The sequence below is a fragment of the Ranitomeya variabilis genome, chromosome 1, assembly GCF_051348905.1.
Source record: "Ranitomeya variabilis isolate aRanVar5 chromosome 1, aRanVar5.hap1, whole genome shotgun sequence".
NCBI lineage: Eukaryota > Metazoa > Chordata > Amphibia > Anura > Dendrobatidae > Ranitomeya > Ranitomeya variabilis.
Window position 1 is genome coordinate 377,370,445 of NC_135232.1, and position 19,135 is coordinate 377,389,579.

General features: G+C 45.1%; 1 protein-coding gene across 3 annotated transcripts in view; it reads right to left on the minus strand.

The window, feature by feature from the left end:
* The window catches only part of PCSK5 (proprotein convertase subtilisin/kexin type 5), a 738,778-nt gene that overhangs the window by 276,702 nt on the left and 442,941 nt on the right, over positions 1 to 19,135 (minus strand). For all 3 annotated transcript variants that reach the window (XM_077249026.1, XM_077249027.1, XM_077249028.1), the window contains exons 11-12: positions 5,748 to 5,865; positions 2,377 to 2,565 (exon numbers count right to left, since the gene is read on the minus strand). In XM_077249026.1, coding sequence (XP_077105141.1) covers positions 2,377 to 2,565; positions 5,748 to 5,865 — 307 coding nt within the window. The remainder of the gene's footprint in view (positions 1 to 2,376; positions 2,566 to 5,747; positions 5,866 to 19,135) is intronic.

Sequence of the window (19,135 nt, forward strand, 5' to 3'; positions counted from 1 at the left end):
CACAAAGGAGGTACTATTACTGTGTGGGGCATAAAGGGGGTACTATTACTGTGTAGGGGTACAAAGGGGTACTATTACTGTGTGGGGCACAAAGGGGGTACTGTTACTGTGTGGGGGCACAAAGGGGGTACTATTACTGTGTGGGGCACAAAGGGGGTACTATTACTGTGTAGGGGTACAAAGGGGGTACTATTACTGTGTGGGGCACAAAGGGGGTACTGTTACTGTGTGGGGGCACAAAGGGCACTATTACTGTGTGGGGGCACAAAGGGGGTACTATTACTGTGTGGGGCACAAAGGGGGTACTATTACTGTGTGGGGCACAAAGGGGGTACTATTACTGTGTAGGGGTACAAAGGGGGTACTATTACTGTGTGGGGCACAAAGGGGGTACTGTTACTGTGTGGGGGCACAAAGGGCACTATTACTGTGTGGTGGCACAAAGGGGGTACTATTACTGTGTGGGGCCCAAAGGGGGTACTATTACTGTGTGGGGCACAAAGGGGGTACTATTACTGTGTGGGGGCACAAAGGGCACTATTACTGTGTGGGGGCACAAAGGGGGTACTATTACTGTGTGGGGCACAAAGGGGGTACTATTACTGTGTGGGGCACAAAGGGGGCACTATTACTGGGTGGGGGCACAACGGGCACTATTACTGTGTGGGGGCACAAAGGGGGTACTATTACTGTGTGGGGGCACAAAGGGCACTATTACTGGGTGGGGGCACAACGGGCACTATTACTGTGTGGGGGCACAAAGGGGGTACTATTACTGTGTAGGGGCATAAAGGGGGTATTATTACTGTGTAGGGGCACAAAGGGGGTACTATTACTGTGTAGGGGCACAAAGGGCACTATTACTGTGTGGGGGCACAAAAGGGGTAGTATTAGTGTGTGGGGGCACAAAAGGGGTACTATTACTGTGTGGAGGCACAAATGGGGTACTGTTACTGTGTAGGGGCACTAAGGGGGTACTATTACTGTGTGGGGCACAAAGATGAACACTACTATTGATTACGAAGATGAAAAAAAACCCACTATTATTGTGTGGGGTGCAAAAGATGACACTTAGGGTACCGTCACACAGTGCAATTTTGATCGCTACAACGGCACGATTCGTGACGTTCCAGCGATGCATTTACGATATCGCTGTGTCTGACACGCTACTGCGATCCGGATCCCCGCTGAGAATCGTACGTCGTAGCAGATCGTTTGAAACTTTCTTTCGTCGTCTAGTGTCCCGCTGTGGCGGCATGATTGCATCGTGTGACACAGGTTGTATACGATGTGCGCACAGTAACCAATGGCTTCTACATCGCAAATACGTCATGAAATTATCGCTCCAGCGCCGTGTATTGCAACGTGTGACCGCAGTATACGACGCTGCAACGTCACGAATCGTGCCGTCGTAGCGATGAAAATGGCACTGTGTGACGGTACCCTAACTCACTAGGGTACAAAAGTTGCCACTTATTGTGTGTTGCACTATTACAATCTGCTTAGCACTATTATTAATAGTGGCGTTATCTCTCTGACACTATTATTTTCAGGTGCACTGTCTGTGTGGCATTTTATTCGGGTGATAGAGTATTGAGGTCACTGGGCCACGCAGTAGGTACAGGCACAGAATTAAGGGTAGCGGCAGGGTGGAAAGTTTGGAATAAGTGTGAATTGTGATGGAAATGTGAAAAGTCAAATATGTCTGTGTTGTATACTCTGCAGGTAAAATCCGGAATATGTCGTAATGCTGGTCTGGATGAGATGGAAAAGACGTGAAAACTGGACAGAAAGAACCATCAGTTATTTCATATACAGTAACTGTATGTTAATCATTTAAATCATTGGCACAACTGGAATCTACCACTATTTGGTCACTGTATGGTCGTAATATCAGTCTTTTTAGTAGTATTTTTATAATTCAACAACAGTTTCTCGTGGTGTAGATTTCTCCTTATGTAATGACAGGTGTTTACTGGCATTGTCGGTAATATTGGTCTTTGTACAGTGTGCTTTATTCCATAGTGGTCATGGAGTGGCAGTGTTATTTGAGCTTTGTATGGTCACAGTGTTGGTCATATTGGTCATTGTGCAGAGTCGGCAGGGTATCAAATACTTATTTTCTCTACTGTATTTCTGTTACGGCAGTTGTTTCTGTGGACAAACCTCTTTCATATGCTCTAAAATTAGAAATATATGAATTTTGCTTGCTGACCCTTTCCATAAGCAACCACCAGAATTATGAATGCAGTTCTAGACTATAATACCAACTGTAGGTCAGGACAACGTAAGTAATACAATACAGTTAGAATCATATTATTGCAATACTTGAAATCTGGTTAATGCATGCATTTAACTATTACGGTAAGTGCTTACCTGTTAGCTAACAGCTGGGATCTGGTGCCTGAAGGAGAAGTTAGGTAGATAGCCAGGTCTCCTCTGCGTGGGTGCGTAATGGTGATTCTTACCACCACATGTTCAAGATAAATGACATGGTGGTTGACGTTGTCGGCACATCCTGTTGCTTTATACACGGAGCGTACAACATTATCTGGACGTATGGTTCTATGTAAGATGAAGAATTACAGAAGAGCATGAATATATCACTCAGGCAGCTGTCAAGCATCAAGCATTAGTGCAGCAGCATGTACTGTAGCATCTTTATTTCAGCTGTAAATCTATGTTCCCACGATGAGTATTTGATGAGTTTTTGATGTTGAAGAGTTTCTGCACCTTTAGGCTAAGTTCACACGTTGCAGAATTGCCGCGGAAATTTCCGCGGCAATTCTGCACCTCCTGCCACGGGTATATCGCATGCAGAATTAGCATGCATATACCCGCAGAAAACTAGCGTTTTGCAAGCATAATTAGCTTGCAGAATGCTAGAGTTTTCCAAGTGATCTGTAGCATCGCTTGGAAAACTGACTGACAGGTTGGTCACACTTGTCAAACATAGTGTTTGACAAGTGTGACCAACTTTTTACTATAGATGCAGCCTATGCAGCATCTATAGTAAAAGATTGAATGTTTAAAAATAATAAAAAAAATAAAAAACATGGTTATACTCACCTGCAGACCTCAGCGGCGTCCGTTCCTATAGCTGGAGTGCAGTGAAGGGCCTGCGATGACGTCACTGTCTTGTGATTGGTCGCGTGAGTCACATGAGCGGTCACGCGACCAATCACAAGACAGTGACATCATCACAGGTCCTGAACCACATCATCTATAGGAACGGAAGAGAGATCATGCACCGGAGAGGTGGGAACACTTCGGGGGCCATCAGAGGGTGAGTATAAGACTATTTTTTATTTTAATTCTTTATTTTTTACCAATTATCTGGTGCCCATTCCGTGGAGGAGAGTCTCCTCTCCTCCACCCTGGGTACCAACCGCACATGATCTGCTTACTTCCCGCATGGTGTGCACAGCCCTGTGCGGGAAGTAAGGAGATCAATGCACTCCTATGGGTGCAGAATCGCCGCGATTCCGCAGTTTTAATGAACATGCTGCGTTTTTTTCTGGAATGCGATTCCGCTCAGGGAAAAAATGCAGCATGTGCACAAAAAATGCGGAATGCATTCTATTACATAGGATGCTTAATGTAAGCGTTTTTTTCGCGGTTTTATAGCGAAAAACCGCGAAAAAAAACGTGAAAAATATGCTACGTGTGCACACAGCCTTAAAGGGAACCTGTCACCCCCAAAATCGAAGGTGAGCTAAGCCCACCGGCATCAGAGGCTTATCTACAGCATTCTAGAATGCTGTAGATAAGCCCCCGATGTATCCTGAAAGATGAAAAAAAGAGGTTAGATTATACTCACCTGGGCAGGCGGTCCGATCCGATGGCCTCTCTGACCTTTCCCAGCGCCTGCACACTGCAGTACTTTGCTCTGCCCTCAACAGTGCAGACAAAGTACGTCTGCGCCGGAGCCGCAGAGTGAAGACAAGAAGAGGACATCATCGTAAGAAGATGGGAGGCCCCGGACCGCGACACCCATCGGACTGGACCGGGACCGCCCCTGGTTGAGTATAATCTAACCTCTTTTTCTCATCTTTCAGGATACATCGGGGGCTTATCTACAGCATTCCAGAATGCTGTAGATAAGCCCCTGATGCCGATGGGCTTAGCTCACCTTCGAATTTGGGGGTGACAGGTTCCTTTTAAGTAAACTAGGTTACTTGCCTTTTTCATAACATCATTGAGTGCATTTTTTACACTGTGTTTTTGTATCTTTTAGGTGTTTTATGCTTTAAATAAAGCTGCATTTTTATACTTCCTGGTATTTGGCTTTGACAAAACTTTATTGATGCATTCATGTGCAAATTACATGCGTTTTGGATGTGTTTCTGGTGTGGAAACACACTAAAAAACGCATGTACGAGTTTACCTGCAAATTTTCCACATCGAATTCATGCATAAAACTCATTGTACCCACAAGAGAAATTGACATGTTGCGGATTTGAAATACAATTTACACTGAGTAAAAAAGAAGCACAGTGGGCCTGAGATTCCTAGAAATCCCATCCATTTTGCTGGAACTGTAAGATGCTGCGTCTTTGAAGCAGCAAGTATACATGGCGTCAAAAACTCCCTCATAGTGGGCACACAGCCTTAATGGGATTTTTCATGTTACAAAGCAATAGCATATTGTTAGAATTTATGATTGGTGGGGGTCCGACCTCTGAGAGGTAAACTTATCACAGTGCTTTTTGCCATTTACAGTTTCCCGCTACAACTGCGCTCTCAGCTACCCATACATGAAATACAGTAGGTCCCATTTCCTTTAGACGTGCCATGCTGCTGTCCCTGCACAGGTGACTGGAGCGCTGCTATGCTGGAGACAACCATAATGGGATGCAGTGACAAATGAGTGCTGAAGCCCCTTTAATCTTAACATCAGGGGAGATCCTAGAGTATGGACACCCACAATTATAAAGTGATGGCATATCCTACCGCGGTTGTCAGGTGTTTGATTCAAACTATTCATCTGATGCACGTCTTGGGGAAAAAAACACTACTATTCAGTGTAAAATTGTACAATATAAGTTAAAGGGTTAAATCTATATGGGGCATTTATGACATATACTATACAGATGAGTTAAAATAGTGATAAAAAGAGAATGAAAGCAGCTGAGGATCCAATGTATTAATGGGACGTGCTCAGATAATCTTGTATATATATTTATTTGAGAGTTTTACTGTCTACTTAGGATATACCGTAACCAGCATACAGATTGTTTTGTATGTACATAAGTGATTAACATACATGTAACAGTGTAACATCTACACAACAGAAAATGTGTATACCATAGCAATGGTAATATAAAAAGATATAACATTACGCTCAGTGAGTAGTTGAGCAATCCTTGCCTACCGATACTGCCCATTCTCTGATCAGCATGTGTATTCACTGCTGTCACTCACGAGCATTGGAGAGGACACGTCCATTTACTGCCATCATAGCCATCTAATTTACAGCACTTTCTTCAAAGGATGATGATAGCCTTGTCAAACAGTTTATATCCAGCATCTACATGTCTCTGTCTCACATCTGACATGTTGATTGTACTATACATGGTGACAAGAGCTATAAACACAGTCACATTGGCTGTGATTGAATTATACATCTGTTGGTTGGGAAACTAAATGGTGGTCAGAATAAAATGTTTTGTACAATACGGAGGGTGTAGATGAAAGCTGTCATGTTCACTTTTTAGTAAGGGAATACATAAAATACGACATATTACTTGATCTGGCGGTCTGTGTTTTCAACGCAAATGTGTTGTGCAGGGACCGTCGTCCATTTCTCTGCTTCGATCACCATGGCTTCAGCATCCATCAAGCCAAATCCATATAGGTGGCTCACTATTGAGTAGAAGAAGAATGTGGTGTTAATTTGTAAGAATCAAAGTATTACCCTTCACCCCTAGATATTGAAATGTAATAATACATTAATATTTGGGAACTGTTAATCGCAGAACAAAGGCTTTTCATTGCTCCATCTTAATGTTTTTATAAATGAGAATCAGTTGCCACATAGGGGTTATCCAGTTTTAGAAAATCATTCTACCCTAGTTATAGTTTGTTTTAAAGTTTGTTTCCGCGGGTCCATCGCTGAGTGTCTGCTATGCCACCCAGTGCCTGCTATAGTCTGCAGTACTGACGTCACATCGCCAGCACTAAAGACTCTAAGCAGCTTGTGCCATCAACTTGTGCAAGAGCTGCTGAGCTAAGCTATTGGTTACTTTGCTATTCATGTGACGTCTGCACTACAGACACTACCAGACACGAGCAGCGAAGACGTTGGCCCCGGGGATGGCGGAAAAAGCACAGTTTGTTAGTTTTAAGGATGCACCAATAATATGTCCGCTCCTACCAACCAAAACTACCGCAAATAAGCGGAGGTTTCCAGGACTAAACAGATTATGAGATGTTTGCCATTAACCAAAATAAATCTGGATACAGGACACATTGAGCAAACTTAGACTAGACAGTGTGAAAATGCTGAATGATAAATTTGCTCAATCTTAAAGATACTTCTGTCTAACTTTACACCAACTGTTGAGTGACTTACTTTGCAACACATTTATAGGCCATTTTTCTTCCACACCTCTTCTTTTGGAACCATACATTACACCCCTTTGCCAAACAAGTGGTTAAATCGATTATTAAATAGGTCTAAGGACTTGGTATGACTTAATGCCCCAAATTTTGCAAATTTTTGACTCAGTCTCGGCTCAAACACATTAGTAAATCTGCCCCACAGACTTCAAATAATAGCATTGATCTTGGACCTTAACTTATTTTAACAATGAAAATTCTTTCACACAGCTCATAGCGCATCATCTAAGCAAAGAAACAAGTATTTTTTTCTATAGTGTTTAGTCAGCTTTTGGGTCAGTCGATGTTGGGCCTACATCATAGCACTCCCCTCTGTGATGTACTCACATGCATCTATGACATATGAAAGATCATTTTCCCTTAACAGCCATTAAAATGAGCTGCCATCTGCACACACTTTACTACTATTCCTGAGAGGCCATGTTGTGCTTCATGATGTCAATCAAGATACTAAACCACAAGACATGCATAGAGAGGATTATGCAGCTCACCTCCACCAGTGTCACAGATCAGACACTCTCATAAATACAGAAGACACAATGTATGAAGCAGCACCAAAGTTCTTAGCAGAAAACTTCTTTCTTTATTCAGAACTTCTATAAAATCCCAAAACGACACCAGCCACCATAGAATAGCACAATTAGGATTGTTATCTCATTCAGATACACATAAACTAAAGCTTGTTTTTTCATACTGCATGTAATAATCGCGTGCTGTTTTATGGTGTCACTTTTGGATTTTCTTGAAGTTTTGCAGAACCAAAGTAGTTTTTTTTAATTGGGGCTGGATCACGCTGTGTGTACTTGTATTAAAATTTACCATCTCATTTGTATATCATATCCTCATTGAATCCGTAAAAGACAATAATGTATTTGCATTTCAATATTGAGAAAAAATGACCATAATAATGAACCATTACATGCATTTTAGAATAAACAAGATAAATGTGCAAGCTATAAAATCATGCTATTATAATTATTTATTCTTATAGTAATAATAGCAATAATAAGGGTTTAAGATGTCTGATCATCCTAATTTATTATTGTCAAAGAAAGAATAGACAAGAGAACAATCTACACAATGAAGAAATCATTTTCTTAAAATAAAGCACAATACTTCAAGAACAAGATAAGAAACAAAATCATAAAGGATGTCCAGACATGTGCCAACACTACTTCTTAAAAGCTCTGGCCTGCATGCTGAGGTGTTCAGCTGCAGGTATTTAAAGATGGAGACCACCTCAGAGAACAAAAATGTAAAGTGTGCAGCAGTGGGAAGGTGAAAATGACCTTGTAGCATACTTTCATCACTATGTAGACAAAACACTTCCGATGCCCCATGGTCTCAAAGAACTACACTCACACGGCACACATTCTGCACAAGCTCTGGACACATTATCAGCATCTATCACAAGAAACAGACAGAAAACTCAAAAGCCAAGAGAAAAATTATCCATAACCATGTTTATTTTATTATATAGGTGCTTCTCACAAAATTAGAATATCATCAAAAAGTTAATTTATTTCAGTTCTTCAATACAAAAAGTGAAACTCATATATTAGATAGTAATTACAGAGTGATCTATATCAAGTGTTTATTTCTGTTTATGTTGACGATTATGGCTTACAGCCGATGAAGACCCAAAGTCATTATCTCAGTAAATTAGAATACTTTATAATACCAGCTTGAAAAATGTATTTAAAATCCGAAATGTTGGCCTACTGAAATGTATGTTCAGTAAATGCACTCAATGCTTGGTTGGGGCTCCTATTGCTTCAATTACTACATCAATGCGGCGTGGCATGGAGGCGATCAGCCTGTGGCACTGCTGAGGGGTTATAGAAGCCCAGGTTGCTTTGATAGCAGCCTTCAGCTCACCTGCATTGTTGGGTCTGGTGTCCCTCATCTTCCTCGTGACAATACCCCATAGATTCTCTTCGGGGTTAAGGTCAGGTGAGTTTGATGGCCAATCAAGCACAGTGATACTGTTGTTTTTAAACCAGATATTGGTACTTTTGGCAGTGTCGAAACAGGTGCCAAGTCCTGCTGGAGAATGAAATTTCCATCTCCAAAAAGCTTGTCAGCAGAGGGAAGCATGAAGTGCCCTAAAATTTCCTGGTAGACAGCTGCGCTGACTTTTGTCTTGATATAACACAGTGGACCTCCACCAGCAGATGACATGGCTCCCCAAACCATCACTGATTGTGGAAACTTCACACTAGACCTCAAGCAACTTGGATTGTGTGCCTCTCCACTCTTCCTCCAGACTCTGGGACCTTGATTTCCAAATAAAATTCAAAATGTACTTTCATCTGAAAACAACACCTTGAACCACTGAGCAACAGTCCAGTTCTTTTTCTCCTTGGCCCAGGTAAGATGCTTCTGGTGTTGTCTATTGGTTATGAGTAGGGTTGAGCGACTTTCATTTTTTTAAGATCGAGTAGGGTTTTGGGAAACCCGATTTTGTCCAGAGTCGAGTCGAGTGCAGTCGGCCGATTATCGCTAAAAGTCGGGGATCGACCGAAACACGAAACCCAATGCAAGTCAATGGGGAAGCATAGTCGGCAGTGAGTGGAGGCCAGGAAAACACCTACAGTGCCCATTTTAATGCCAAAAACATCCATTCTTGTTTCTGAAGCTTGCCAATCTTAATTAACTGTATAATAATAGTTGGGCATAGGGAATTGGGGGAAAGTTGTGGGGGGAGTAGGGCTGGCTCAAGTTTTTCGTGGGCCCAGGAAATGCGGACTACGTCACGGCGGTGTTGCAGGGAAAGGTAAGTATTTAAAAGTTGCAAGTGCTGTGATCCTGAGCAAGCAGGGGGGGCCCACTCGTTCGCATTGCCACTGGCACAGGGCCCCTCAAAGTACGGCGGTGTGTTTGCATGGCGGGGGCGCCTCCCACCAGCAGCGACACTTTTGCGTACTCTGAGGGGCCCTGTGCCAGTGACGTCGCCAACGAGTATGCCCCCCCACCTGATGAAGGAACCTGCACTTTCATCTGCACCTTCCTCTTTGTCCCTGTGTAAGGTGGTATAACATGCGGGAAGGGGAACCTTACTTTCAGCAGGGACAGATTCTGGCTGTGTAGAGTACAAGGGGAATGTAGTGGTCTAGGTCAATGTACCAGCAGACTCATTTAGCAGTGGCTGGGCAATGGGCAGGATGAGGAGGAAACAGATATAGGGCCAAAGAATAAAGTAGGCTACATGCAGTTCAAAATTGGTAACAGGACTAAACAGGCGGCATTGCTTTGTTCAGTGGAGTAGCAAACCCAAGAGCAGCAGACACTGTTTCAAGGGCCTAACCACACTAGTAGGCCAAATGCAGTTTAATATCTGATAGTATAGGGCGAAAGCCAGAATGTGGAAGCTCAGCTTTGTTCAGTTGAGGACAACACCAGGGAGGGGCAGACACCTTTAGTAGGCCGGAAAAGCCTATTGCATTTTTTAAAATGGTAATTTGGAGCAGAAGGTTGAAGCTCAGCTTTATTTAGTTGAGGGCAACACCAGGGAGGGGCAGAAGCCGTTAGTAGGCCCTAACCACCATTTTTTTTTTTTTTAAAACCACTTAATGAGAGCCGGAAGGTTGAAGCTCAGCTTTATTTAGTTGAGGACAACACCAGGGAGGGGCAGAAGCCGTTAGTAGGCCCTAACCACCATTTTTTTTTTAAAACCACATAATGAGAGCCGGAAGGTTGAAGCTCAGCTTTATTTAGTTGAGGACAACACCAGGGAGGGGCAGAAGCCGTTAGTAGGCCCTAACCACCATTTTTTTTTTAAAACCACTTAATGAGAGCCGGAAGGTTGAAGCTCAGCTTTATTTAGTTGAGGACAACACCAGGGAGGGGCAGAAGCCGTTAGTAGGCCCTAACCACCATTTTTTTTTTTTTTAAAACCACATAATGAGAGCCGGAAGGTTGAAGCTCAGCTTTATTTAGTTGAGGACAACACCAGGGAGGGGCAGAAGCCGTTAGTAGGCCCTAACCACCATTTTTTTTTTTAAAACCACATAATGAGAGCCGGAAGGTTGAAGCTCAGCTTTATTTAGTTGAGGACAACACCAGGGAGGGGCAGAAGCCGTTAGTAGGCCCTAACCACCATTTTTTTTTTTAAAACCACATAATGAGAGCCGGAAGGTTGAAGCTCAGCTTTATTTAGTTGAGGACAACACCAGGGAGGGGCAGAAGCCGTTAGTAGGCCCTAACCACCATTTTTTTTTTTAAAACCACATAATGAGAGCCGGAAGGTTGAAGCTCAGCTTTATTTAGTTGAGGGCAACACCAGGGAGGGGCAGAAGCCGTTAGTAGGCCCTAACCAAAGTTGAAGGCCAAATGCAGTTTAATTTCTGATACTATAGGCCGAAAGCCAGAAGGTGGAAGTTCCGATTTAGACAGTGGAGGACAATTTGAATTAGGGACTGCAGACAGACTTAGTAGGCTGTCCCCTGTGGACCATGCATCCACCACATTAACCCATTGCGCCGTAATGGACACGTAATCTTCCGTGGCCATGCCTACAGGTCCATGCGTCTGTTGTCAGGTGCACCTTTGTACTCACAGATTGCCAGAGTGCATGGACAATGCGGTCTTCTACATGCTGGTGGAGGGTTGGGATGGCTTTTCTCGCAAAAGAAGTGTCGACTGGTTAGCTTGTAGCGTGGTACAGCGTAGTCCATCATGGCCTTATTAATAGTAAATAAAATATATAACTAGGCTCTATGAACTTTTAAATAGGTTCCAGGGGTACACGGGCAGCATTGGTGTGGTCAGTGGAGGAGTATTGCAAGTAGGGGCTGCAGACAGGCTATCAAAGGCCTAAAATAACAAACAGTAGGCAGTCATGGCAGTTTTACATCGGTTACATGGATACACAGGCAGGCACTCCAGGCAGCATTGTGCTCAGTGGAGGAGTATTGCAAGTAGGGGCCGCAGACAGGCTATCAAAGGCCTAAAATAACAAACAGTAGGCAGTCATGGCAGTTTTACATCGGTTACATGGATACACAGGCAGGCACTCCAGGCAGCATTGTGGTCAGTGGAGGAGTATTGCAAGTAGGGGCCGCAGACAGGCTATCAAAGGCCTAAAATAACAAACAGTAGGCAGTCATGGCAGTTTTACATCGGTTACATGGATACACAGGCAGCTAGGTGGTGAGTGGAGGAGTATTTAAAGTAAGGACCGCAGACAGGCTATCAAAGGCCTAACATAACAAACAATAGGCTCATGGCAGTTTTACAGCGGTTACATGGATACACGGGCAGGCAGCTTGGTGGTGAGTGGAGGAGTATTTAAAGTATGGACCGCAGACAGGCTTCGAAGGCCTAACACAATAAAATGGGCTGGCTGTAGGCACTTTAAAATTGGTTCCAGGGGTACACGGGCAGCAGTGGTCTGGTCAGTGGAGGCCTAGTGGAAGTATGGACCGCAGACAGGCTTCGAAGGCCTAACACAATAAAATGGGCTGGCTGTAGGCACTTTAAAATTGGTTCCAGGGGTACACGGGCAGCAGTGGTCTGGTCAGTGGAGGCCTAGTGGAAGTATGGACCGCAGACAGGCTTCGAAGGCCTAACACAATAAAATGGGCTGGCTGTAGGCACTTTAAAATTGGTTCCAGGGGTACACGGGCAGCAGTGGTCTGGTCAGTGGAGGACTAGTGGAAGTATGGACCGCAGACAGGCTTCGAAGGCCTAACACAATAAAATGGGCTGGCTGTAGGCACTTTAAAATTGGTTCCAGGGGTACACGGGCAGCAGTGGTCTGGTCAGTGGAGGACTAGTGGAAGGAGGGAGCGCAGAAAGGCTTCAAAGGCCTAACATAACAAACAATAGGCTCATGGCAGTTTTACAGCGGTTACATGGATACACGGGCAGGCAGCTTGGTGGTGGTGAGTGGAGGAGTATTTAAAGTAGGGACCGCAGACAGGCTATCAAAGGCCTAACATAAAAAAACAATAGGCTCATGGCAGTTTCACAGCGGTTACATGGATACACGGGCAGGCAGCTTGGTGGTGGTGAGTGGAGGAGTATTTAAAGTAGGGACCGCAGACAGGCTATCAAAGGCCTAACATAACAAACAATAGGCTCATGGCAGTTTTACAGCGGTTACATGGATACACGGGCAGGCAGCTTGGTGCTGAGTGGAGGAGTATTTAAAGTATGGACCGCAGACAGGCTTCGAAGGCCTAACACAATAAAATGGGCTGGCTGTAGGCACTTTAAAATTGGTTCCAGGGGTACACGGGCAGCAGTGGTCTGGTCAGTGGAGGCCTAGTGGAAGGAGGGACCGCAGACAGGCTTCGAAGGCCTAACACAATAAAATGGGCTGGCTGTAGGCACTTTAAAATTGGTTCCAGGGGTACACGGGCAGCAGTGGTCTGGTCAGTGGAGGCCTAGTGGAAGTATGGACCGCAGACAGGCTTCGAAGGCCTAACACAATAAAATGGGCTGGCTGTAGGCACTTTAAAATTGGTTCCAGGGGTACACGGGCAGCAGTGGTCTGGTCAGTGGAGGACTAGTGGAAGTATGGACCGCAGACAGGCTTCGAAGGCCTAACACAATAAAATGGGCTGGCTGTAGGCACTTTAAAATTGGTTCCAGGGGTACACGGGCAGCAGTGGTCTGGTCAGTGGAGGCCTAGTGGAAGGAGGGACCGCAGACAGGCTTCGAAGGCCTAACACAATAAAATGGGCTGGCTGTAGGCACTTTAAAATTGGTTCCAGGGGTACACGGGCAGCAGTGGTCTGGTCAGTGGAGGACTAGTGGAAGGAGGGAGCGCAGAAAGGCTTCAAAGGCCTAAAATAACAAACAATAGGCTCATGGCAGTTTTACAGCGGTTACATGGATACACGGGCAGGCAGCTTGGTGGTCAGTGGAGGAGTAGGGACCGCAGACAGGCTATCAAAGGCCTAAAATAACAAACAATAGGCTCATGGCAGTTTTACAGCGGTTACATGGATACACGGGCAGGCAGCTTGGTGCTGAGTGGAGGAGTAGTGCAAGGAGTGTCTGTCCCAGTACTCCCAAAATATAAATAGATGTTAATGTCTCGCAAAACAACCAAAACAAAAAAAAAGATGGCATACTTAGGTACAGGGGTGGGCTCATCTGCTGTGTTTCTGACATAGTAATTTGGCAGTAACTATTTAATGGTGCCAATATAGGACACAGACACAGACTACTTTAAGTTGCATCATAGATGTCTACAAATTTGTATTGTCAGTGCCAGACATTGAATGATGTCAGCGAATAGACTAAAGATTGGTGGAGCTGTGCGACATAATTTTGCACGTAGTAGAGCCCAGTTTGAGCTGGGGTAGGGGGGAACTCTCTTGAGGCCGGCGGGACCGCCCCAGGGCCACTCATGTTACAACGGTGTGTCTGACGTTGGGTGCGCACCACCACCGCCAGAGACACTACATTGTACTATGAGGGACCCAGTAGCAATGCCGTCAACCAAAAGCGAGCACACCCACCTCTTCAGACAAACAGCAGTCTCACGGGTGCTTGCGCCAAGTCGCGATACCACGGCCCCGTGTGGGGAGTTTGGCCATTTAGGGAGGTGTAAACATGTCGTATGCTGTACAATCTGCAGCAGCAAATTAGACATTAGAAAAGTAATTCACAGGCAAGAGCTTTTCATAGGAAAGCTAGGTGTCGGCCGGGCAAGGTGGGGCAAAAGATTTTGAAATCCAGTTGTGGTTCATTTTAATGAATGTTAGATCGTCAACATTTTGGGTAGCCAGACGAGTCCTTTTTTCGGTTAATATTGACCCTGCAGCACTGAATACTCTTTCTGATAGGACACTTGCTGCCGGGCAAGCAAGCTCCTGCAATGCATATTCTGCCAATTCTGGCCAGGTGTCTAATTTGGAGGCCCAGTAATCAAATGGGAATGACGGTTGAGGGAGAACATCGATAAGGGATGAAAAATAGTTAGTAACCATACTGGACAAATGTTGTCTCCTGTCACTTTCAATTGATGCAGCAGTACCTGTCCTGTCTGCGGTCATAGCAAAATCACTCCACAACCTGGTCAGAAAACCCCTCTGTCCAACGCCACTTCTGATGTGTGCACCCCTAACACTCCTAGTCTGCTGCCCCCTGGAGCTCGTGTGAGAACGATCACGTGCGCTGTGTGCTGGGAATGCCTGAAGCAAACGGTCAACAAGAGTTGATTGTTTGGTTGCTAATATTAGTTCCAAGTTCTCATGTGGCATAATATTTTGCAATTTGCCTTTATAGCGTGGATCAAGGAGGCAGGCCAACCAGTAATCGTCATCGTTCATCATTTTCGTAATGCGTGTGTCCCTTTGTAGGATACGTAAGGCATAATCCGCCATGTGGGCCAAAGTTCCACTTGTCAAATCTCCGGTTGTGATTGGTTGAGGGGCAGTTGCAGGCAAATCTACGTCACTTGTGTCCCTCAAAAAACCAGAACCCGGCCGTGACACGCAACCAATTTCCTGTGCCCCCGTGAAAGTTTCCGCATTAAAAATATACTCATCCCCATCATCCTCCTCGTCCTCCACCTCCTCTTCGCCCGCTACCTCGTCCTGTACACTGCCCTGACCAGACAATGGCTGACTGTCATCAAGGCTTCCCTCTTCCTCTGGTGCAGACGCCTGCTCCTTTATGTGCGTCAAACTTTGCATCAGCAGACGCATTAGGGGGATGCTCATGCTTATTACGGCGTTGTCTGCACTAACCAGCCGTGTGCATTCCTCAAAACACTGAAGGACTTGACACATGTCTTGTATCTTCGACCACTGCACACCTGACAACTCCATGTCTGCCATCCTACTGCCTGCCCGTGTATCCTCCCACAAATAAATAACAGCACGCCTCTGTTCGCACAGTCTCTGAAGCATGTGCAGTGTTGAGTTCCACCTTGTTGCAACGTCTATGATTAGGCGATGCTGGGGAAGGTTCAAAGACCGCTGATAGGTCTGCATACGGCTGGCGTGTACAGGCGAACGTCGGATATGTGAGCAAAGTGCACGCACTTTGAGGAGCAGGTCGGAGAACCCAGGATAAGTTTTCAATAAGCACTGCACCACCAGGTTTAAGGTGTGAGCCAGGCAAGGAATGTGTTTCAGTTGGGAAAGGGAGATGGCAGCCATGAAATTCCTTCCGTTATCACTCACTACCTTGCCTGCCTCAAGATCTACTGTGCCCAGCCACGACTGCGTTTCTTGTTGCAAGAACTCGGACAGAACTTCCGCGGTGTGTCTGTTGTCGCCCAAACACTTCATAGCCAATACAGCCTGCTGACGCTTGGCAGTAGCTGGCCCATAATGGGACAACTGGTGTGCAACAGTGTCATCTGCCGATGGAGTGGTTGGCCGACTGCGTTCTGTGGAAGAGCTGTAGCTTCTGCAGGAGGACGAGGAGGAGGAGGAGGGGGTGCGAACGCCTACAGCCAACTGTTTCCTAGACCGTGGGCTAGGCACAACTGTCCCTAAATTGATGTCGCCTGTGGACCCTGCATCCACCACATTCACCCAGTGTGCCGTGATGGACACATAACGTCCCTGGCCATGCCTACTGGTCCATGCATCTGTAGTCAGGTGCACCTTTGTACTCACAGATTGCCTGAGTGCATGGACGATGCGCTGTTTAACATGCTGGTGCAGGGCTGGGATGGCTTTTCTGGAAAAAAAGTGTCGACTGGGTAGCTCGTATCGTGGTTCAGCGTACTCCATCAGGGCTTTGAAAGCTTCGCTTTCAACTAACCGGTAGGGCATCATCTCTAACGAGATTAGTCTAGCTATGTGGGCGTTAAAACCCTGTGTACGCGGATGCGAGGATAAGTACTTCCTTTTTCTAACCAGAGTCTCATGTAGGGTGAGCTGGACTGGAGAGCTGTAGATCGTGGAACTTTCGGGTGTGCCGGTGGACATGGCAGACTGAGAGACGGTTGGAGACGGTATTGTTTCCGCCGGTGCCCTACATGCAATATTTCCTCCTACAAAACTGGTGATTCCCTGACCCTGACTGCTTTTGGCTGGCAAAGAAACCTGCACAGATACTGCCGGTGGTGCGGAAAATGGTGGCCTTACAGTGACGGAAGGGATGTTGCGTTGCTGACTAGCTTCATTGGCCGAGGGTGCTACAACCTTGAGGGACGTTTGGTAGTTAGTCCAGGCTTGAGAATGCATGGTGGTTAAGTGTCTATGCATGCAACTAGTATTTAGACTTTTCAGATTCTGACCTCTGCTTAAGCTAGTTGAACATTTTTGACAGATGACTTTGCGCTGATCAGTTGGATGTTGTTTAAAAAAATGCCAGACTGCACTCTTCCTAGACTCTGATCCCTTTTCAGGGATTGCAGACTGAGCTTTAACCGGATGGCAACGCTGTGCTCCAACAGGTTTTGGCTTTGACACGCGTTTTGGTCCAGATACGGGCCCGGCAGATGGAACCTGTTGCGATGTTGATGCCTGCTGCGGCCCCTCCTCCACCTCCGCTTCTGAACTACTGCCGCCTGCACCCTGTTCCCCCAATGGCTGCCAATCGGGGTCAATAACTGGGTCATCTATTACCTCCTCTTCGAGCTCGTGTGCAACTTCGTCTGTGTCACTGTGTCGGTCGGTGGTATAGCGTTCGTGGCGGGGCAACATAGTCTCATCAGGGTCTGATTGTGGATCTGTACCCTGAGAGGGCAATGTGGTGGTCTGAGTCAAAGGAGCAGCATAGTACTCTGGCTGTGGCTGTGCATCAGTGCACTCCATGTCAGAATATACTTGTAATGGGCATGGCCTGTTAAATGTTTCACTTTCTAAGCCAGGGACGGTATGTGTAAAGAGCTCCATGGAGTGACCCGTTGTGTCGCCTGCTGCATCCTTCTCTCTTGTTGTAGTTTTTGCTGAGGAGGACAAGGAAGCGACTTGTCCCTGACCGTGAACATCCACAAGCGACGCGCTGCTTTTACATTTACCAGTTTCGGAAGAGGAGGCAAAAGAGCTAGAGGCTGAGTCTGCAATGTAAGCCAAAACTTGCTGTTGCTGCTCCGCCTTTAAAAGCGGTTTTCCTACTCCCAGAAAAGAGAGCGTTCGAGGCCTTGTGTAGCCTGACGACGAAACTGGCTCCACAGCTCCAGACTTAGGTGGAATATTTTTATCCCCACGACCACCTGATGCTCCACTACCACTACCATCATTACCAGCTGACAATGAACGCCCACGACGACCTCTTGCACCAGACTTCCTCATTGTTTTAAAATCTTAACCAAAGTAACTTTATTTGTTGCTATCAAACAACTTACACGGTGAGCTATAACTTCAGTATGATTTCAATATCCCTTAACAGGTTGGTGAGACCACAAGGAAAATCAGGCACAATGTTACACACTCTGTTTTCTGTGGCACAAAATCACAGAGATGACACACACGCAGGACTGTCACTCAAGCACTAATGTCAATATTAATCTCCCACCTAATTTATTTATTTTTTTTTCTCAGGGAGACTTTAGAAACCAAATAATATTAAAAAAAAAAAAAAAAAAGGCTTTCTATGGCCCACAATTAGAGAGAGAGAGGTGGCACAACCAGGAGTCAAGACTGGCGCACAAGCTGAAAGGGCAATATTACTCTCCCACTGTTTTTTATGTTTTTTTTGTTTTTTTCAGGGAGACTTTAGAAACCAAATAATATTAAAAAAACCAAAAAAAAAAAAGGCTTTCTATGGCCCACTGAATGAGAGGGAGAGAGGTGGCACACCCAGGAGTCAAGACTGGCACACAAGCTGAAAGGGCAATATTACTCTCCCACTGTTTTTTTATGTATTTTTTGTTTTTTCAGGGAGACTTTAGAAACCCAATAATATTTAAAAAAAAAAATAAATAGGCTTTCTATGGCCCACTGAATGAGAGGGAGAGAGGTGACACACCCAGGAGTCAAGACTGGCACACAAGCTGAAAGGGCAATATTACTCTCCCACTGTTTTTTTAGGTTTTTTTTTTTTTTTCAGGGAGAATTAGAAACCAAATAATATTAAAAAAAAAAAAAAAATAGGCTTTCTATGGCCCACTGAATGAAAGGGAGAGAGGTGGCACACCCAGGAGTCAAGACTGGCACACAAGCTGAAAGGGCAATATTACTCTCCCACGGTTTTTTTATGTATTTTTTGTTTTTTCAGGGAGACTTTAGAAACCCAATAATATTTAAAAAAAAAAATAAATAGGCTTTCTATGGCCCACTGAATGAGAGGGAGAGAGGTGGCACACCCAGGAGTCAAGACTGGCACACAAGCTGAAAGGGCAATATTACTCTCCCACTGTTTTTTTAGGTTTTTTTTTTTTTTTCAGGGAGAATTAGAAACCAAATAATATTAAAAAAAAAAAAAATAGGCTTTCTATGGCCCACTGAATGAAAGGGAGAGAGGTGGCACACCCAGGAGTCAAGACTGGCACACAAGCTGAAAGGGCAATATTACTCTCCCACTGTTTTTTTATGTATTTTTTGTTTTTTCAGGGAGACTTTAGAAACCCAATAATATTTTAAAAAAAAAATAAATA